This window comes from Poecilia formosa, unplaced genomic scaffold (assembly GCF_000485575.1).
Source record: "Poecilia formosa unplaced genomic scaffold, Poecilia_formosa-5.1.2 Scaffold256, whole genome shotgun sequence".
Classification (NCBI taxonomy): domain Eukaryota; kingdom Metazoa; phylum Chordata; class Actinopteri; order Cyprinodontiformes; family Poeciliidae; genus Poecilia; species Poecilia formosa.
Genome location: NW_006800195.1, coordinates 562,230 through 582,125, shown reverse-complemented (window position 1 = coordinate 582,125; position 19,896 = coordinate 562,230). Strand labels below are relative to the sequence as shown.

The following is a 19,896-nucleotide window of genomic DNA, read 5'->3' as shown; positions in this document are numbered from 1 at the left end:
GCGTGCATGCGCCGAGACAACAGGAATTAAATGGGAATTAAAAAAAAAACGCAGAGGCAACACACCGGTAATCACGTTTCTACCTATACCACATGCAAAACGAGCGTTTATATGCACGCTTAGACATGCATACAAATTGATAAGCGCACAAAACACAGACAAAGGCTGCAGCTTGGTCTGAATGAGCGCCGAGGATATTTTTTGTTCGGTTAGTTTTATGCAGGCAGCTCTGCTGAAGGGACTAATTTAATGATATATTTTTGACTCAAATCAGACAGAAAGGAACAGCAAAGAGTGAGTCAAATCTCCATCTGTGTCCAGTCCAATTTAGACAGTCTGTGGTCGTAACGACCGTTTCAGAGCCACACTTCAGGTGGACCGAGACGCCTCTGTTGTTGACAGGAGGAGGGATTATTCAAGACTGTTTCAAATCCAAATCACTAAGACAGAAAAACCTAAAAAAGAAATAAAGCTACAAATAATAGATGGGCAGAAACAACTGAATATTAACTGAATGCATCAAAGTGAACTAATTTAGTTTTACTTCTGCCTCTTGATGCACTAATTTGCTTGTTTATTATTGCTTTCTCTCTCCAGACAATAAGGTCTGCGAACAAAAGTAGGAAACTTAATTAAAATGGCTTCATGTCACAAATATTATCCTTTTAGAAGGAGAAATATAAAACTCTCATTCAGACCAAGCCCTGGAATGTGAATTAAATCATATTTACAATATTTTCCTTCTCTTACCTTTATTTCTTCTCCTTTAATTTTTTATTTTTTTGGATGTGCAGTGGGCACAAACTCTATAAAAACACAACCACTTAACACTCCAAATTTATAGCCGTCAAAGTTAAATATTTCTATGCTTTTAAAGTAAATGATCAATGGAAATAAATAAAACTGATAAGTGTTAAATATGGTCATGTTGGAGTTGGTGCCCACATGGACACAGGTTTAACAAAATGAAACAAACTTACATTTCAGAAAGGAAAACAATACACATATATTTGCAGCCTTTCAACAGATAAAAGCAGGTGAAGAAGATCGACACTGCAGTTTTCTAATTAAACAGTCCGTCAACCAAAAGTTACGCATGTTGCCGTTTTGTTGCATAATGTGTCTGCTATTACTGGTTCTGTTTATAAAACAGAATTTTTGGGGGGAATTTTATGTGATGGACCAACATAACGCATCACATAACTGTGAAATACATGACGCCGCCCCTTTAAGGATTTCCAGATTTAGCAAAGAAAATATATCTGTGATAGAGATAATGTGTTTTCTCTTATTCGTGTCGGCCCATCATGTAAAATCCCACAGCATCATGTAGATATTTCTGGTTATGAGGTGAAACAGCTCAAGAGGTGCGAAAACGTTTTCCAAGGCTCTGTAGCAGCACTGTAACCACATTAAGCTGCAGCGTTCGATCTCCTTTTACTCAGACACGAGCAGAAATGAGGCACACAAGTGATGCAGATACAATCTGTGAGTGTGCGCAGGGATTGAGAACGTTTTAGTCAGAGTTTCACCTCAGCCCAAGCTACTCCCCATCATCCCAGCCTAATAGATTGCCATGGTCATAGTGAAGCCAAATGAAACCAAAAACATGTCAAGCAGGCAAAGAAAGCTGTTGTGCCCATCACTGGCAGAGGAAGCAGAAGTGCCCGCCCCGCCCTGAGCGAAAGAGACCAAAGCTGTGGGTCATTGTTGCTGTCAAAGGGAAATAAAGGCGGCGCCATTTTGAACGCACGTGCTCGGCACCAGTCCCTCTTGGCATTCATTTGATACTAAAGCCAATCGAAACCAGTCAGCAATTCACCCAGCAACGAAAAAAGTAAAGCTGAATCAAAAAGTGCAAACAAATCATAAAATCATTAAAATAAAAACAAACAAAAAAAATTGTGTTAGAGCAAAAAATAAAAACAAAAACATCAAAGTGGATAATGATGTTTTCCAATGGCTTCAACAAACACGGCATGCAAAAGCAAATCATAGGAACAAAATCCAAAACAGCACATGTGCAGAGACAGCCGAAAACAAATCAAAGAGGCCAACACACACCTTCCTCCAGCATGCACCACCCATTCTAGGAGTCCCGCTTACAACAACCCCCTACGACTCCTCGACGGACCCATCTGACCCCCCATCAGCCATCCCATGGAGGAAGCAACAAGTGTTTAAGCTGCTACTGTTGGTTTTGTTTTGGTTTTTTTGTTGTTTTTGCTTCGTTACCAAGGAGATTCTTTTCTAACCTGCGAACCGCGTGTTCGGAGACGCTGATGCTGCGGGAGCGGAAAGCCTCCATGGCCGAAAGGTCCCTCAGCTCTTTAACTGGAGAGCTGCTGCTATTGGCTACAGATGCTGCCGGCTTTGCCACTTTTCCAGCCCGCAGGCTGGGGGCCGAGGTCGGCATTACGTTGGGCGGTAAAGGGGTGGGTTGTCGTGACGATGGAAGTGGTTTGGGAGCAATAGTGGAAGGAGTGGTTTTTCAAAAGTACACCAGGAGACAGCAGGAATCATCACCCGAGCACCGCAGCGACACGAGCAGTTGACGGGGGAGGGGGCGAACGCCACGCAGGGTGAGGGGAGGAGGGCGGGGCACAGAGCACAGACATCAGAGGAGGGGCGGGGCCAGGAGCAATGTGGGAGGGGAGGATCCAGGATGACACAACCACCCCCAAAACCACAACCACAACGCAGCACCCAATCGCAGGAGGCAGCAGAGGAGGAGGAGGAGGGGTCAAATAAAGAAACAAAAAACAAACATAAGGTGAAAATTAACAGCAGTGAACAACATGAGTCAGATAACAGGAGAAAGAAAAGAGGATTTCAGAAAGGGTAAAACCAAAAAATAAAAAACACACCAGCTACAAAGCAGAGGATCAAACAGCCTCTGCTACTCAGAAACCAAAAAACACACAGGAAGTATTCAGGAGAGCAACAAAATGCACATTTCAGCAGGTTCAAAGTGACGGAAACGACTAATGTGACAGAATTATAGAAGTAGGGGTGGGTCATATGGAGGACCAAAATGCCACAATCCATAAATACATAAATAAGTTGCTAAATAAATGCTGAAGTATGTTAAAATATTCACATTTTAACACATAACACATTTCTGATAACACAGAAATGTGTTCTGTTTTATCAGAAAATATTTGTGTTCTGATAAAACACAAATAAATGTTTAAATGTTATAGATGTTATTTATGTTCTGCGTTTAAAACACTAATAATATCTAATAATTAAAATAAAATGATTTAAATTTAATCAAAATGCTCAAGTTTAAGTGTTTATCTGTACTCTACCTGTCAAAGTCAGGGGGCGGGGCAAAGCCTGCTAAAGGCCATTGGTCTGTCATTTCATGAACTAAAGTACAAAAATATTTTTACTACAAAAACACATGATTTTAACACACAAACTGTTTTTTTTAATATTCCGTATTTAATAAATTGACAATAGTCTAAATATCTGGATTTGTTCTAAATAATTATCTCCATTTTCTTAAATTATCACATCCATAAGACTGAAGTAAACACGCGTTTACTGGATTGTGGCAGGATTGGGCCATGACAGGACTAAAGCACAAGCTTTGCAAAATAGTAAGCAAACATCCGAAATTGAACAAAATCAAACCACTGGACTAAAGTTGTGGATTGGAGAAAAGCAGGTCAAATATTAAAGAATACGAGAAAAGCTTTGGATTAAAAAAATAAAATAAAAATCTTGAAAATAAACCAACATAGAATGAATGAACGTAATGACCTGCTGAGCACCAATCCTGCAGCAGACATTAAAAGCACAAGGATGATGATGCCATGTGTGAGCTACTGGAGATAATATTGATTATTGGTGTAATATTAGTAGAGGAACCACAAAGAGAACCTAGCAGAGGTTCTCAATCCAGTTGCATTTGTCATATTTTGTCATTTTGCAACCACAGACATTTTATATCAAACACCAAACGTCCAAACTGCAGCCAGAGGCCCTCGACAAAAATGGTAAATAAATTACCACCAATTCAGTTTGATACCAAGGACCACAGACATCCAGTGGCTTTTACACCAAATCAGTATGTTTTGATCTAAAAAAACAAAAACAAATCAAAGACCGGACATCGGGTTGCACTGAATTTTATCTAGTGGTATCAGATTAAAATGAACACCACACTTTCAAGGTTTTTATCTGCGATGAAAACAATGCATGCGTTCGCTTCCACTTCACCAATATGCACCACTTTTGTGTTAGTCTGTCACATTAACAAAACAGGAGTTTGTGGTTCCAAATTGACAAACTGCAACGCTACAAATACCCCTTGAAACTGGATATCAGTCCAATATTAGTGAAAACACCACATTCGTTAAGCATTTTGGAGGATGGAAGAGGCGTTTTTGTTTGGCATTTTCCATGAGGTTCTTTAGTTCTTTATGTTCAAAACCAAACTAATCTCTTGAAAAAAAAAACATATATATATATATATATATGTATATTCCAATAGAACAATATTTGCCAATTAGCTCCAGTTACTTTCAGGCAAGAAAAATCAACAGCCGTGTAGTGAATATGTTGTTTTTTTTTAAATGCTGTTCAGGTGGGAGCAAAACTAACAGCCAATGGTGTTTTCTGAGTTTTCTAGTGACATGAAGATCCAGTCCATAAAACAGTATATCTAATATAACTTTTCTGCTTTTATTTTACAATATAGTTCTAAAATTACAGCTCTTAATGTTTTGAGTCATTCAATTTCAGCTGGACAGACTTCATCCAAAACAATATCCATGTTTGTACTGTTTGTTTCTTTTAGTTGCTTCAACTGCAAAACGGAAAAGAAACAACTTACTCAAAGAACGGCTGCTTACAACTCAGAGTTCCCATCATGGACACAGAATGCGTTTCTCATCATAAACACCAGTGAAATGATAGAGAAAGAGGAAAAAATTTTAGCTCTTCTCTTATCTCATCCTGGTGTTTGTATGATTGTAAAGTAGGGAGTGAGAAACAAAATACAAAAAAAAAAAAAAAAGCCCAGCCGAGTTATACGACGCTAGCAGCTAAAAAAAAAAAAAAAATTAAATGCTACAACATCACACAAGTGACGTTAAAACAGCATCCACTGTGAATCGCTTGGCATGACAAATTGTGACAGAATCGATTTTAAAAACGCAAACAGAAGATGTAGAAGGAATAATGATCACCATGGCAACCTGAGAGGAGTCACAGCGGTTAAACACATCAGCGTATTTACCCCCGTCCCTCCTGACGTCGGCCACATTGGGCTGTGTGCGGTGCTGCCGGCTGCTACGTCAGCAGAGCGCGGAAACGTGCTTTACCTTCTGGGTCTCTCGTTGAGGCTGGTGCTCCGCGCGCGGAAGGGGCTTTGCTCGTGTCCGTCGTCAAACGGAAGCAAGGCGTTGGAGCGCAAGCCCTGCAGAGAAACGTTCGCAGGGGTCACTCTGAAATGCGCCGACACGAGTCAGTCCAGAGGCAAAAACATTGAGAACAGAGTTTCAAACCACTCTCTGGGTTTAAATGCCAGGACAATGTGATGTAAACGCGCAAGACAAATTATTCTGAGGATTTTTCCACCTTAAACGTGGCACATGTCCCACAGAAATCCAAAAAATAATAAAAAATAGAGTTTATACCCAGCCTGAGCCCGATACAACCTGACTAATTAACTTTAATTAGTAAAACAGACATATTTTAATTAAGAGTTTACTGCTTTCGTTTTTGATCTTCTGTTCAACATCTTCCCGACCCTCAAGCAAATAACTTTGACCCGACCTGGCCCAATCCGATCACCTAGATTGTTTCCGATCGAAATATGAGCATTATTCATATTTTCCCACAGAAATTTGAAGGTAATAAAACCATTAAAAAATTTTCACCTTGGTGATGTACTGAACAAAGTCCTTGCGGAAGGGGAGTCTGCAGCGTATGAACCACATGGCGATCACATGATGGGCCAGGGATACGATGTATTGATTGAATCTGATGGGGGCGAACAGAAATAAATCAGAGAGCCTGTGCAGCTGACAGAATGCAGGTTAACATGCGACGGGACTAACTTGGACGGATTAGTGTAGGGCAGCGAGATGGCGAACACGCTGACGTACTGCTCGGCTACAAAGTTGGCGTACAGATGGGGTAAGCGCACCAGAGCTGCAAGACACAGAGGACACCAAACATTACACACGTACAGCCTCAGATTATATCTAAACAGATCAGCTTCGGGAACTCACTGGAGAGAAACTCAAGCATGGGAGACGCCATGGCAACGGTGGCAGAGATGTGGGTGAGTTTGACTATCAGAGCCGGGAGAAGCTTGATCATGATGTCGGGCATCTCCACTGTGCACATCGTCAGAGCCACCACACACTGCTTGGCACAGCGATAGATGAGGCCGGTCTCCAGACACTGAACCAACTCTCTCTGCAGGAGGAGAAGGAAATTAAAGCCGGGAAGGTTGCGTGTTAATCTGAAATCTAAAAATGATTAAATTCCAAACCTAATAATGTCTACCTGTCTGGATTGGTCCAGGTAGCTATGGTAAGAGGTTATCGCTGTGAGAACGGGAACCACAGCCAGCTGGACATCTGTGCGGGAAAAACCCTCAGGCATCTTTTTCAAACGCTCCGAGATCTGACGATCTGTCACCTTTAAGACAGAAACGACGCGGCTCAACACCGACTACTGGTTTGGGAACTCATTAATGTGTGTGTGTGTGTGTGTGTGTGTGTGTGTGTCCATGGGTGAATGTGGCTGTGGAGTAAAGTGGTTTTGAGTGGTTGTTACAACTGGAAAGGCGTCATAAGTTCAGTTCATTTCCATTTATTACTTATGCAGTTTTGGTCATTTCACATTCAGCTTTTCTGGTAACAAAAAAGAGCAGCCAGCCGTCCATTAGNGTGTGTGTGTGTGTGTGTGTGTGTGTGTGTGTGTACGTGAACGTGTGCTACCATGGCGCAGAGCGTGGAACAGAGCTGGTCCAAGCTGCACGTCGAGGTGAGCAGCAGCACTTTGTACTGCAGCATCCAAGGCAGTTTGTCCAGAACAAGTTTCAGCACCTTCCAGTCCGTCTCCTGGGAAACGAATAAATGAAACCAAATTAAAGTCTTGTGTGCGCTGACCTGTTTGGAGCAGAAAACCAAATATATTTACTCATGCGATTCTGAGTTATTATGAGTAATGAGTCAGTCACCAACTCAAAATCCCAAAATATTAGGGGGTAAAACGAAGTGGAAAAATATGGGATAAAACAAACCGTTTCAATATAATTCCGTGTTAAAATCAATGTATTTCTGAAGAATTATTACATTTTATCCGTTTTTAAAACAGACCTTGGAACATGATAAAAACTCTAAACTTTAAGTCTGATCTAGTTTATGTCTAGAAATGTGTCTAAAACCCCTGTGATTACTAATTGCTTCACAGTAAATCCTTCCTGTCCTCATAATCTCATAAAACACGCAGGCGGCTTCACTGTGTCGCGTTATTTGTGTACCATCTTGAGGCACTGCAGCAGGACGCTGAAGGCAGGCGCGTAGGGAAGGCAGGTTGAGCGGATGGAGGCTGCTGAAGCAGGAGGAGCCGCCGCGGCCGGAGCAGGACCGCCAGCAGGGGGCGATATAGAACCTGACGGCTTCTTATCACAAACCCGCTTCTCTGGCTCCCTGAAAAACCAAACGGCTTCGTCACATTCAGGCGCTTCGAGCGAGATGAGCTTCTTTTGTGCGCGTTTCCGTTTTTTACCCGGCGTCACAGTAGCAGTAAGGGCTGAACCTCATCGCTCCGTCCTTGTTGGGCACCCCGACGCGGTGCAGAGAGTCGGCACGCATCATCAGGAAGAAGTCAAACACCTGAACAAACAAGTTGAAAAGAAAAAAAAGAAATAATGCAGGGCGGAGCTGAGCAGAGATGAAATGTGAACAGAAAATTGATTGGTTTTTACCTGCAGCCGAACAGCAGAAGCGACAGCTGAGCAGTACTTGTTCTTGTAGTGGAGCTGCAGGTGGCTGATGAGCAGCTCATAAACACGACTGGCGTGGCTGGCTGGCAGGCTGTAAAGTTTGCTCTGTTGCAGGACAGAATAAGAGTTCTTCATGATCCAACTCCACACCAATAACAGATTTCTGTAGAAACGGACGCATCGCTGCCAGAGACGTACCTGCAGGATCTCCAGCAGCCCCAGCACTGCGGTCTTGACATCCTCCATGGGAGAGTCAGCTGTGGGGTCAGAAGCCTCCAGGGATCCGGAGCAAACCAGAGAGCGACTGGCCACCTGTACGGAGAGCTAGACTTCAACCTGACTGAACTGGAAGCGACTAAACGCCTCCAAGGTCTCGTCTTCGCCTGCGTTTACCCGTTCGATGATGTCCAGGAGGCTGGTGAAGTGATGTGTGTTGCAGCCCTCGGCGAGGTCCACCAGCAGCTGGGTGGCCTGCTTTCTGACCGCCAGGTCCCGGTCTTCAGCGATCCCACTGAGCTGAGGGATCACCACCTTCTCAATGAGCTCGTCCTGGAGAAGAAGTAACAAAATGAAAAAAAAAAAAGAGCAGGGGCTTTTAGATAAATCTTTACTTTATATCAAATTATTCAGGGCTGAAACGATTAATCGGTTATTGAAATAATCGATAATAGTCAACACATTTAGTAATCGATTGTTACTGAAGTGTTCAGACTAAGAAAAAAGCTATTTGCTGAAAAAAAAAAACATTCAGAGCGGTAATTAAGCCCTAAGCGTATAAAACATACACACATTTTGCATTTAAGATAAAAACACTGTTATCTGTAAATATACTTTAGCAGAGTTTCAGCTTCAACCGGTTCAGATTTACTAAAGAAATGCTGAGTTGTTCTATTTTAGACAGTAAAATAGACATTTTATTGCCTAAAGTTAGAAAAGGAATTGAATTATTTATTAATTTGCACCATTTGCTATTTTTCTAAAATTGTATAAAAAAGGCTTGTGAGGATATTATTTTTTTAATCTGCTGTCAGAATAATTGATGACTAAAACAATCATGAGTTGCAGCCCGAAAGTTAACATAAGCAATCAAACTTATCAAAACTTACTTAGTTCAGTTTCTAACTTTTAAATAGCTTTGAAGTGGAAACCAGCCCACACTGGAAAGTCTTTCATCTGATGAGTGCACTGAATTTACAGAAAGATGCAGATGAGTGTTCAAACCTCGTAGAGCTGGCGATTAGTACTCAGAACGAACGACAGGATGTGAAGAACCTTGATCCTGATCCCACTGCGCGTCTCGTTCCTTCCAGAGTGGCAAAGAGAGGACTCATCAGGAGTCTGATCAAAGCCGAAACGGGTGAACCGATTCCCGACAGAGCGCGTCCTACCTGAAGAATTTCTCCATCAGGCAGTGGAGGCTCTGGATCCAGCTGTCCTTCGCAGGCTGAATGGACTGCGCTCTGTACGAGACGAGGGTCAGCACCGAGGCGTCCTGTCGCACACGGAGATCAAAAATGAGAACGGAAGGCGACCCGGAGGAGAGGCCAGAAACGCAGGGCAGCACACGGAGTACGAACGGGTCTCTTGTCTGCACATTTCTCCACCAGACTGAAGAACTTCTCTGTGGAGCCGTGGTAGCCGTTCTGCTCATACAGCTCTTCCACTGTGGTCAGAAGCTCGTAAACGATGGCCTTCAGCTCGGCGCTGCCTATCATCTGACAACGCACACAACAACAAAAACGAGCTCAGTCTCTACAGACCTGTTCCATTTCCCACCTCCTCTCCGTGCGCATTGTGTTTGCGTGAACCTGAATCTGCTGCAGCAGCCGCTCTATGATGCCCAGCAGGATGTCCCAGGTGACCACCTGCAGCTCTTTGCCGTACTTCTTAATCAGCCTGGTGATGGAGAGGACGATCTCGTACGACACCACCTCGTTGGCACATGACATGGCCTGAAAGCAGAAGTCAGGCGGCCACAGTTATTACTCAGCAGGTCCGTCTGACTCGTCTGTATGCTTTGATTTAAATAAACCCTAAATGCAAGAGCTATAGGTGAGATAGCCTAGGAGTGAAGCAACGATGCCTCTCTCTCCATCATCCGTTGCTGCATGCTGTCTGGCAGCTGGCTGAAAGTAGAGTACTACATCTTGCTCTTAAGTATTTAACCTGTTTCAATATATTTCTGATGATTCAAAATGAATCAAGTTATTACTTGGAACAAAAGAAGCACCATGTATTATTCTTGTTTTGAAACTATAGTCTGTTTTAAGCAGACAATCGCAGTCTAGGCAGGACACCCTGACTATTAACAAGCCAATAACATTGTTATACTTGTGCTTATCTGAAAAGAGCAGAATGGCAGAAATTATAATATTTGGAGCAATAACCACCAGGAAGGCAAAAAAATTAATGATTTATTAGATTGAAATTAGTTCCAGTCTAATATCTTCTTTCAGTGTTGCAGTTTGGCCGCCATCCAGCAGAGGGCGCCACTGGTCATCCTGAAGAACTGTAGTCAGTTGATAAAGGAAAAAAATGGCAGCCATACCAAAACGGAAAAGAGAAACGGTCCAAACAGGGTGCGGTGTGGGATGCAAAATGCACTTTATGCGGCTCTGTTGTGAAATATAAACACTCGACAAGCTCCTTGAGTTTCATCTGAGTAGCGCCGCTCACTGCAGGCTTACAATTAAACAGAAAGCGGTACATAAACAAGCACCTTCTGCTTCGGTCTACCGTAACGCTGAATGAGACAGGAAGTCTTTCCACCTCCCACTGTGAACATCGCTAATAAACTAAGTAGATTATTTGGGGTTCTATCTTTATGTTTCTGTGAAAAGTTTGACATTTTGGTGCCAAAAACCGTCCGGCTGCTGGCCTGTTTCAGTCGAAGGATGTAGAGAGCGCCTCTCTACTTCCAATGGCTTAAACGCCGTGGCTGCTACATGCAGAACTGGGGAACTAGTGGGGCCCACTGGTAAAACAAAGACACACAGCCAAGGAGAGTCATCCTGCACATTCATGTTTGGAGGAAAATTCATGTTTGGAACATCCATGTGAAGTCTGATTAGGAAGATTCGTATGTACATACTGACACAACTCAGGCTGTAAATGTGTGCGAGTAGATTAACATGAATGCACTGATTACCTTGTAGAAAGATGGCAGCACTAGTGTCGGTGTGTTTTTTAGAGCAGGGAGTCTGTGGGCGCCCCACAGAGCCATTCCCACAAAGAACACGGCTCCTCTCAGCAGTGGAGCGTCCTCCATGTACACCCTGGTGGAGAATCCACTTTAAACACCAGAATATTTATTTAAAAAAAAAAAAGCATTAGTGGAAAGAAAAGAAAAAAGATGACAAGACGATACCTCTCTTCCATGATGCGGCACATGGTGTAAATAGCGCTGTGGCCCAGATGCGTCCCCAGGACTTTCCTCATCAGCTGGAGACACACAGCAGCAAGAAGGAAAATAAAAATAAAAAATAAAAATACATGAGAACCAGACGTATGAGCATTTCTAAAATCAAAACAAATATTTATCTGCAGCGGTTCCCTTCGCCACCTTCCAGCAGGATTCGCAGAACTCCTTCACGTTAACCGTACGGCAGAGCGTTATAATGAAGACGGTGAGGGACTCAGAGGGCAGGCAGTTGTAGCACACAACGGCATCCAAGACCTGGAGTGCCACCTGGACGCAACAAAACACAACCAAAACTATGATTAGCATCGCTAACATGCAACGTAACTACACAAAAATATTATAATCGAGTCCCACCACTGGTTATGACTACTAGCTTTATAATTTATTTTTGAAAGTTTAGTTGTAAAAGGGAAGATTGATCAAGAAGATACCTGAGAAAATTTTATGTTTTAAGGCAACTGGTTGTTCTTGAGGAGCACTAATACATTTGTAAACTCTGGTTAGGTTGCCAGAGGATCAGTCCCTATTAAACTTACTGTTGCTATTAATTATAATTAAGCTTATTTCTATTACTAAATTACTAGCTATTAATTAGTTTTAAAAAACGTCAGAAATTAAAGTGAAATGGGTTAAACAGTTGATCAGGATGTAGTTTTTCTTTGTTTTTATTTAAAACCACATCTTCTCCTGACATCACAAAGTCTTATAATGAAATCTGGATATTAGACATCAATAATCTTTATCCAATATGGATTATCTTGAAGGGTATTTTACGCCAGACAGCAGAAAAGTCTTAAGGACACAAATCAATATTTCAATAAGTTATTTTTTTAAGAAGTGCACCATAGAGACAACACCAACCTCTATGTCAGTGGATGATGTTGTTCTGTTGCACAGAAGACAGATTTTCCTGCAGAAAGCACAGACGGTCAATATGTGCTAAATGCCAACAAACTGTAAAAAAAAATTGCATCTATACAGAAATGGGTCTGACAGAAAGAAGTCAATAAAACCCCCAGGCGTTTCCATGTGTTACTGCAACTTACTGCACCATGCTGGAGACGTTCTGATCCAGATAGCAGCTGTTGTACTTGACCAAATTCACAAGAACATGGAGAAAGTCTGAGGTGAGACCTATGTCCATCCACAGGAGGACGAACCGCGCTGAGAGAGAGAGAAGAAAACTTTTTAATGGAAATGAGAAGTGAAGCAACTTATTATTAGGACTGGTGTGTTGAGAAGATGCAAAAGAAAAAACTGCTCGTTAAAAGAACTTATTTACTCTCTTTTTTTTTTTTACCTATGTCCTCCTCCAAGTACGTGATGTCTTTCCCATTTTCAGTCAAAGCCTTGAACACCTCCAGTCTTTCTGAAAGGTCCTCGTTGCAGGGTTGGTAGTCTCTGATCACCTTAAAAAAGTACGCCCTCAGAGGACCGAGCCACTCACCCTTAAAAAAAAAACAAACAAACAAAAAAAACAACAACACTTCGATTAGTCCATTTTGGACTCACTGGAACAAAATGACATTTTCTGGGAGTCGATATCTGACACTTTTAGAGATATTATGACATTTTGTGTGTGTGTGTAACATCAGAGTGTTGACATGTTCTTATTGTTTGAGCCTTCTGCTTTAGTTGTGTCTGAAGTCTGTGTACTTATTTCAAATTTAAATATCTGAGGAATTAAATTTTTCATTGTTTCTACTGCATTGAATCTGGAACCTGCTGTAGCATAATGAAAAAAAACACACAAATGAAACTATTTTGTTTGTCCTTCTTGGGCTTTTCACTTAATGGCAACCCACTGAACAATAATAGTGAGCACGCTTTCTTTCCCAACAATCAAGCTGTGCAGTAAAAGTGGGAGAGATTCATGAAAGTCAATAAATAAAAAAAAAACTGATTTTCTCCAGGATTTGAACCCAGTACCTTCTTGCTGCTAGGCAACAGCATCACCAATCATATGACCCTCAATGGACCGTAAAAACTTAAGGTTGACTGCCACAGGACGTCATTGGGTGTAGAAAAGTAAGATTTTCAGCTGCTTCCATTCACTGGTTTGATAAACAGTTCATTCATTCTAATGATGCAGAATAATAATTAAGTAAAGAAAAAAATGACTAAATCTACCTCTACGTTTATCTGCCAAAACTTTTTTTATTAAATATTTTTGTCACAGGATGCCATTCACTGGATTACAGGCAGACTGCACTCGTCATGAACCACTTTTAAAACCCGGGGTCCCGAATCCACATCTTCAATTTCCTTTCCAATCTCGTGTCTCTGACAAAATTTGTACTGGTTTCTTCCTCCTCCTCCTCATTAAACAAATAATCATCATATGAGCTCATCATTATCACTCCTTCTTTCCTGGATGGGCATGCTATTGTTCGTCAATGCCCAGATTTACGTTCTCTGTTCTGATGCCGTTCTTCTTTGCCACCGGGTTTAGCTGTTCTCATTCCAAGTTTGTTTGTTGTAGGATTTTGTTTTGACATATTTTGCACAAGATGAATGATGTCTACCTGTCCTTGTATGATGGCCCTGAGAAGCTGCAGGACCGCGTGTCGGGCCTCTGCCGGCTGCTCCGGGGACAGCATGTCTTCCACGGCTTTCCACACAGCCTCCACTGCATTCTGAACAACACCGAATCACAGGTTTCATGAATACAGAAGGTTCCACATGTTGTTCTTACAAAAAAAAAAAAAAAACCATAGCAGACAAACAAAAACACGTCAATCACCTCTTCGAATTTTTTGATTTTTGCCAGATCGCAGATTTGGTTCATCATCCGGATGCGGTTGCTCAGGCCACAATCAGGATGCAGTTCCTACAAAAAGCAAAAGGTGCCATGAAAAATATTCATAAGTAGATTAATTTATTTTTATTTATTAATCAAAACTTCTGTTTGTGGTTTCTAAGTAACTTCCACCTTTAAGCCCACAAAAACTAAAACATTCTGCCTTGAAATATGTAACACAATCGATATTTTTTCATCAGTTTCACTAAATTCATGGTGTAATCTGTCTGAAATTACCACAGAGAACGGCTCTTCGACAGTAGACACAAAAACATCTGCAAAATATTGGTTTGGTTGCACCGACAGAGGATTCCTACCTCACCAGAGACAACGTATTTCAAGCTGCATTTAACATGGAAACTCTCAGCTGCAAAGACAGAGACGAAGGAGGAGCGCCCGGGGACAGGACCAGAAACAAAGTCTGAACAAATGTGTACAGAAACGCAGTTTTACTCACCTTTATTATGTCGGCTGTGATTATAAACTCTGGCACCTTTGAGTCACACTGCTTCGTTTGCTGCCGTTGCGTCCCGAGCCCAAAGATCCCCTTCACTTTTTCTTTGAGCGTTTCTTTGCTTTGCTGCTTATTCATGGCGAAAGTCCTTCAAAGCTGCCTCCGATGGCAGCCTGTAAAAGAAACAAGGATATCGTAATTTAGTTTTTTTGAAAACAGATGTAGTGATAAGAGGTTGCAAATCAGCAGTTTCCTGTGTTGTACTTGAACTCCATGAACTATAAATTGTTGAGATTAACAAGACAAAATGTAAAACAGCGAGAAAACAACATATTTAGCTCTTTCTAAATGACTGAAAGAGCTAAATATGTTGAGGGGCAGAACGGGTGCAGGGTTAGTCATTTTTATCCTGCGTAGCTCCGTAAATTCATCAGCAGATGGTAAACAGGTCATTTAATGCTGCCCCGGAGTGCAGCTCGGCAGCCTGTAAATGTGTAAACCCAGGGGGCTGGTTTTAGGAGTTCACTGTCATGTGGACTTGACAGAGGGGAAGGTGGGAGGGAGCAACCAGACAACGGTTGGTCTGTTTCAGTCCAACAACAACAACAACATCATCTGTGCCAGGTGTCCTCCTGCCACAGGAAAACATGACTGCAAGGACACCATAAACAGTGCGCCATCATAAGAAACGGACAATGGCTCGGCTGAAGGCTCTGCTGTGCTTTGCCATGCCTCACACAGGCTAACATTGCTTTGGTATTGGAAGATTTATGGACCTAAACTAGATAGCGACACCTCTTGGCCCCCTTTTTTCTCTCACCTTACGGAAGCGGAGTCGCTGTCTTCTTCATTTATCCGAGGCTTCGCCCTTTGGAAACCAAACAGGCCATCCGCTGCTGCTGTGCATTCATATAACTTACTATTTGTTGCCGAAAGCTTGTTCTCAGACCTCCACTCCCCAACCGGATGACACATAAATGCTCTAACAAGCGACACTTCCTGTGAAAACACGCTTGCCGCGCTCCCTCATGGGAAGTGGAGTTCTAGGACAGTTGAAGGTGTTTTTATTTTTTCTAGTCTGGTTTTTATTGTGAGTAAAGCGTGTCTCCAAAACAAGTACGAAATTTTTATGGTTCTATAAACCACAGTGAAACTATTTATTGTAGGAAAGTCTTTGACAAGCTATATAAAATGAAGCTTTTACAGTTATTAGCCTAAGAGTTAGCTAACCGTGCTAACTGCTGAAGTTGGCTTCTTATTGACTTACGACGTCTTCTAGGTGCTTTTATGGCAAGCCATTTGTGCATTTACTCAAACACAACCTGACATTTCGTTTACAGGTAAATTGAAAGGTGATTTTGTGTGGGGCTAAATTGGGGCAATAAATTGTGTTCAAAAGAAAAAAGGAAACTGACAAAAAGATTTGAAACAGAAAAAAATATTTTGAAAAATGAAAAAAATATTTTAAACTGGAAAAAAGACATTAGAAACTGAAAAAAGATTCAAACAAAAAAAAAAGACAAGATACTGAAAAAAAAATTCTGTTTGAAATTTTCTATTTTTTAGTCTCATGTTTTATTCCGTTTGAACAAACAAGTGCAAATGTGTTCTACAATCATTTGCTGTGTTGAACCAAGGACTGAACTAAAAGTAGCAGGATCCTGTTCCTTGACGACTGACTTTAGACACCACTGCTATAGTGCAAGACAACAAAAAAGTAAAAATGTTCAAAATTTTTAGAAAATGTGCCATTCCAAATATCCAACAACAAAGATGGTGGAACTTCAGAAATTTTGAATTATACATTTGGTTTTTCCTTTGTTGGATATGAAAAGTTTATTAGCAATAATGTTTTTTTTAAATTACACTGTATTTTGGAAAATGCTGCCTTTCGTCAAAAAAATCTGTAGATTACCACTACAGTAATGTATAATCTCATATTAAACCTGTTTTATAATACTATAAATCCCCCGTGGAGCTGAGAGACTACGATCCTGAAACCAACTTCATGTACTGCCCTGTGCAATGCTTCGTAATGTCCGCTGTGGGAAGACGAGGCTGTGTTATGTAGTTCAGAGTTTGAAAATGAGTTCTCCGTACTTCATGCAAAGCAGTTCTGTTCTCACCCGGAGCAGCAGTCACGGCGCGGGCGGTGGACCCGCGGCCTCTCTGAGGTCCAAACTCAGCAGCAGACAGAGGGATGTGGACGCCGTTCCTGCACGGAAGGTGAAGGTGGAGGAGGCGACAGTATCCGAAGAGAAGCCCTCTTTGACCCCTTCATCCAGCGGTATGTTCACGTTAGGCTCACCAGAAACACTGACATTATAAATCTGACAAAACAGAAACAGGCCCTTATTTAAATACTTTGCATAAGGTTATTTGCGCATGTGTAAAGTCTAAAGTACGGAGCCCGTCTGTCTGGTGACAAGGGAGAAGAATATAATAAAAGTTGTACCTCGAGATGTTAAGTCGTGGCTACGACTTGCTTTTTTTTCCCCTCCCATGTCACCAGACGGCCTCCGTACTAAATAAGTCCTAACTTTGTTGAGCCTCTCTTCAGAGTGCCAGCCAGTGGAACCGTCTAAACTCGGTCATATCGGAGAGCGTTTCGGTCAAACTGATTTTTAAATCTTGCAACACATTCTCTTCTCTATGGATTTGCTGCAGTGGTGAACCTTTACTCTAATCTCAGATATATTGTCGTCTCTAACAGAGTTTTCTTCTAGAGTTTCCCGGTATTTAACTTTATCCTTCTCCCCATTAACTCTGTCCCACACCATTATACTGCCACTATCATGTTTCACCATGGGGGTGGTGTGTTTAGGGGGATGTGCAGTGTTAGTTTCCCGCCCGAGTTGTGGATCTGTGCAGCTCTTCCAGAGTTACCATGAACCTTTTGGCTGCTTCTCTGATTAAAGCTCTGCCCATCAGTTTTCATGCACAAGCCCTTTATTACTTATTATTTGATTTGTCATGAAATGAACAAACAACTGACATGTTTGTAACATTTAGTCTCTTATAAATGTATTCTTGTGCATCCCTTCTCTTTGTTGATGCCATATTTAGTCCCATTTTTTATGTTTTCTTTTGCCTAGATGGCTGCCAGGAACGCCTCCGGCCAATCACAGAGATTGAAGCGTCATCGCCGCCGCCGCCGCCTCGCGGTCGCAGGAGGAGACAGGTTAAGGTGGAGTATGACGAAGACGATGGCGCCTCCCGGGTAAAGGCGGAGCACTGGGAGCCTCCAGACTGGACGAAGCAGTTGGGTTTCATCCGTGAGATGAGGAGCGGTCGAGACGCCCCAGTGGACAACATGGGAGCTGAGAAATGCTACGACACACAAGCCCCCGCACATGTAGGCGTGAGCTGCGTCGCGTTTGTTTTAAAGTTTTAAAATAAACTGTGTCTGTGAAGCTGAGTACTCCGTCCCTTTTCACAGGTGAGGCGTTTCCAGGTGTTGGTGTCGCTCATGCTGTCCAGCCAGACAAAGGACCAGGTGACGGGCGCAGCGATGCAGAGGCTTCGGGCGCATGGCTGCACTGCAGAGAATATAGTCGCCACCGACGACAAGAAGCTGGGAGAGCTCATCTATCCCGTCGGCTTCTGGAGGGTAACGCCCCCCGATTTTACCAGCTTGTTTCATTTCTTCTGTTTGCTTAAAAAGCTATGAACCAAAACTGAACCTCCTTCTAATCCGCTGCAGAACAAGGTGAAGTTTCTGAAGCAGACGTCGGCCATGCTGGTGACGGAGTTCGGGGGAGATATCCCGAACAGCGTGGAGGGTCTGGTTCGCCTCCCGGGAGTCGGACCTAAGATGGCCCACCTGGCTATGGACATCGCCTGGGACCAAGTGTCTGGCATAGGTGTTTTATCACTAATGGTGGCCATTTTGAAGTAGCAATAGTTTCAGAATGTAAATATATGCAGCTATCTGTCATAAGAAATGAGTAAAGTGTTGCGTGGTTAGTGATGAACAACGTAGCGAACTCGTTCTCTAAGAGACCTCGTCTCTAACCTGACCCACGGCTGCAGGAGTGTGTGTGTGTGTGTGTGTGTGTGCATGCATGCGTGTGAGCGCGCTCCCTGAGGGGACTCGTCTTCACTGGTGGTTTGTGTTTAGGAGTGGACACGCACGTGCATCGCATCTCCAACAGGCTGGGCTGGCTCAAGAAACCAACCAAAAACCCAGAAGACACACGCAAGGCCCTGGAGGAGTGGTTGCCAAGGTAACCAAGTCATGTCCGATACAGCTTTTTAAAAAAAAATAACCTCACAGATTGTAGGCCTTTTTTTACTTAAAGATTTGCTTTTAGTTCAAGTTATTTTTGCTCTTGTTCTTTCCCTCTGCATGCCTATGGAGAGCCATGTATCCTTTCTCCATTTCTGCTTTGTCTTCCTTCCTTTCCTTCTTTGCACTCTTCCTTCGTTTCTCTTCTTCCTAATGTCCTACCTTCCTTGTGTCTCTCATTCTTTCTCCCTTTCGTTTATGTCCTTTTTTCTTTTGTCCTTCTGACTTTCCTTATTTGTATCATTGCGTCTGTCTTTTTTTCCTGCTTTCTATAATTCTCCTTCCTTTTTCCATTTTTCTTTCTTTTTCTTCCTCTCTGTCCTTGTTTATTATACAGAATTTTTTTCATATCTGGACTTAAAATAAATACAAAATATTTAGTTTATTTTAGACCTTATGTTCATCAGGTGGCTACAAAAACATTTTTCTACGAATGATTTTCAGTGTTACATCTTTAATCAGCCACTGTTTCCTTCTGCAGGTGGTTATGCTGCCCCCCGGTGGACAAACAAAAGTCTGTTTGAAACTCACCTGAATGTGTTTTGTTTTGTTTCTGTTGCAGGGAGCTGTGGAGCGAGATCAACTGGCTGCTGGTTGGTTTTGGACAGCAGGTTTGTCTTCCAGTCAGCCCGCTCTGCTCCGTGTGTCTGAACCAGTACAGCTGTCCATCCGCACACAAATGTTCTCCCGCAAAGAGACCCAAACCGGGATCACCACGCTCTCCAGGTCCATCGCGCAAATTTAAGGTCGAATCTGAACCTGAACAGGAAAGTGATGGCAGAAGTAAGTCGGCAGCAAACCAGAAGCCACCAGACTAAGAAGTGTAAAAAAAAAACACTGAGCTGCTGACTTATGATGTTGGACAGAAAAAACACAATAATTAAACACATGCAGTGATTGATAGGAATATTTTTGTACTATTTTATTTTTTCAACTCAAATAAATAAAGTGAGAACTGAAG

General features: G+C 42.3%; 2 protein-coding genes across 8 annotated transcripts in view; one reads left to right on the top strand and one right to left on the bottom strand.

The window, feature by feature from the left end:
* Window positions 1-16,861, bottom strand: part of tsc2 (TSC complex subunit 2) — a 27,124-nt gene extending 10,263 nt beyond the window's left edge. For 2 of the 7 annotated variants that reach the window (XM_016680763.1, XM_016680766.1), the window contains exons 1-26: window positions 15,468-15,627; window positions 14,651-14,820; window positions 14,137-14,223; window positions 13,919-14,029; window positions 12,694-12,841; window positions 12,440-12,557; window positions 12,255-12,303; window positions 11,535-11,660; window positions 11,340-11,413; window positions 11,121-11,262; window positions 9,781-9,924; window positions 9,550-9,687; window positions 9,361-9,464; window positions 9,194-9,275; window positions 8,366-8,521; window positions 8,171-8,284; window positions 7,955-8,077; window positions 7,756-7,862; window positions 7,508-7,676; window positions 6,963-7,085; window positions 6,526-6,660; window positions 6,246-6,435; window positions 6,072-6,165; window positions 5,892-5,994; window positions 5,334-5,428; window positions 2,256-2,396 (exon numbers count right to left, since the gene is read on the bottom strand). In XM_016680763.1, the coding sequence (XP_016536249.1) occupies window positions 2,256-2,396; window positions 5,334-5,428; window positions 5,892-5,994; window positions 6,072-6,165; window positions 6,246-6,435; window positions 6,526-6,660; window positions 6,963-7,085; window positions 7,508-7,676; window positions 7,756-7,862; window positions 7,955-8,077; window positions 8,171-8,284; window positions 8,366-8,521; window positions 9,194-9,275; window positions 9,361-9,464; window positions 9,550-9,687; window positions 9,781-9,924; window positions 11,121-11,262; window positions 11,340-11,413; window positions 11,535-11,660; window positions 12,255-12,303; window positions 12,440-12,557; window positions 12,694-12,841; window positions 13,919-14,029; window positions 14,137-14,223; window positions 14,651-14,785 (3,008 nt within the window). In that variant the 5' untranslated portion in view covers window positions 14,786-14,820; window positions 15,468-15,627. Of the gene's footprint in view, window positions 1-2,255; window positions 2,397-5,333; window positions 5,429-5,891; window positions 5,995-6,071; window positions 6,166-6,245; window positions 6,436-6,525; window positions 6,661-6,962; window positions 7,086-7,507; window positions 7,677-7,755; window positions 7,863-7,954; window positions 8,078-8,170; window positions 8,285-8,365; window positions 8,522-9,193; window positions 9,276-9,360; window positions 9,465-9,549; window positions 9,688-9,780; window positions 9,925-11,120; window positions 11,263-11,339; window positions 11,414-11,534; window positions 11,661-12,254; window positions 12,304-12,439; window positions 12,558-12,693; window positions 12,842-13,918; window positions 14,030-14,136; window positions 14,224-14,650; window positions 14,821-15,467; window positions 15,628-16,773 lie in introns of those variants that run through there. The other 5 variants (XM_016680765.1, XM_007570224.2, XM_016680764.1 and 2 more) reach the window with 4 other exon arrangements.
* On the top strand, window positions 16,606-19,896 carry nthl1 (nth-like DNA glycosylase 1). Its single transcript, XM_007570227.2, has 6 exons — window positions 16,606-16,934; window positions 17,743-18,002; window positions 18,087-18,257; window positions 18,351-18,510; window positions 18,768-18,873; window positions 19,498-19,896. The coding sequence occupies exons 1-6, from the start codon at window positions 16,673-16,675 to the stop codon at window positions 19,751-19,753; spliced, it is 1,215 nt and encodes a 404-aa protein (XP_007570289.1). The 5' UTR covers window positions 16,606-16,672; the 3' UTR covers window positions 19,754-19,896.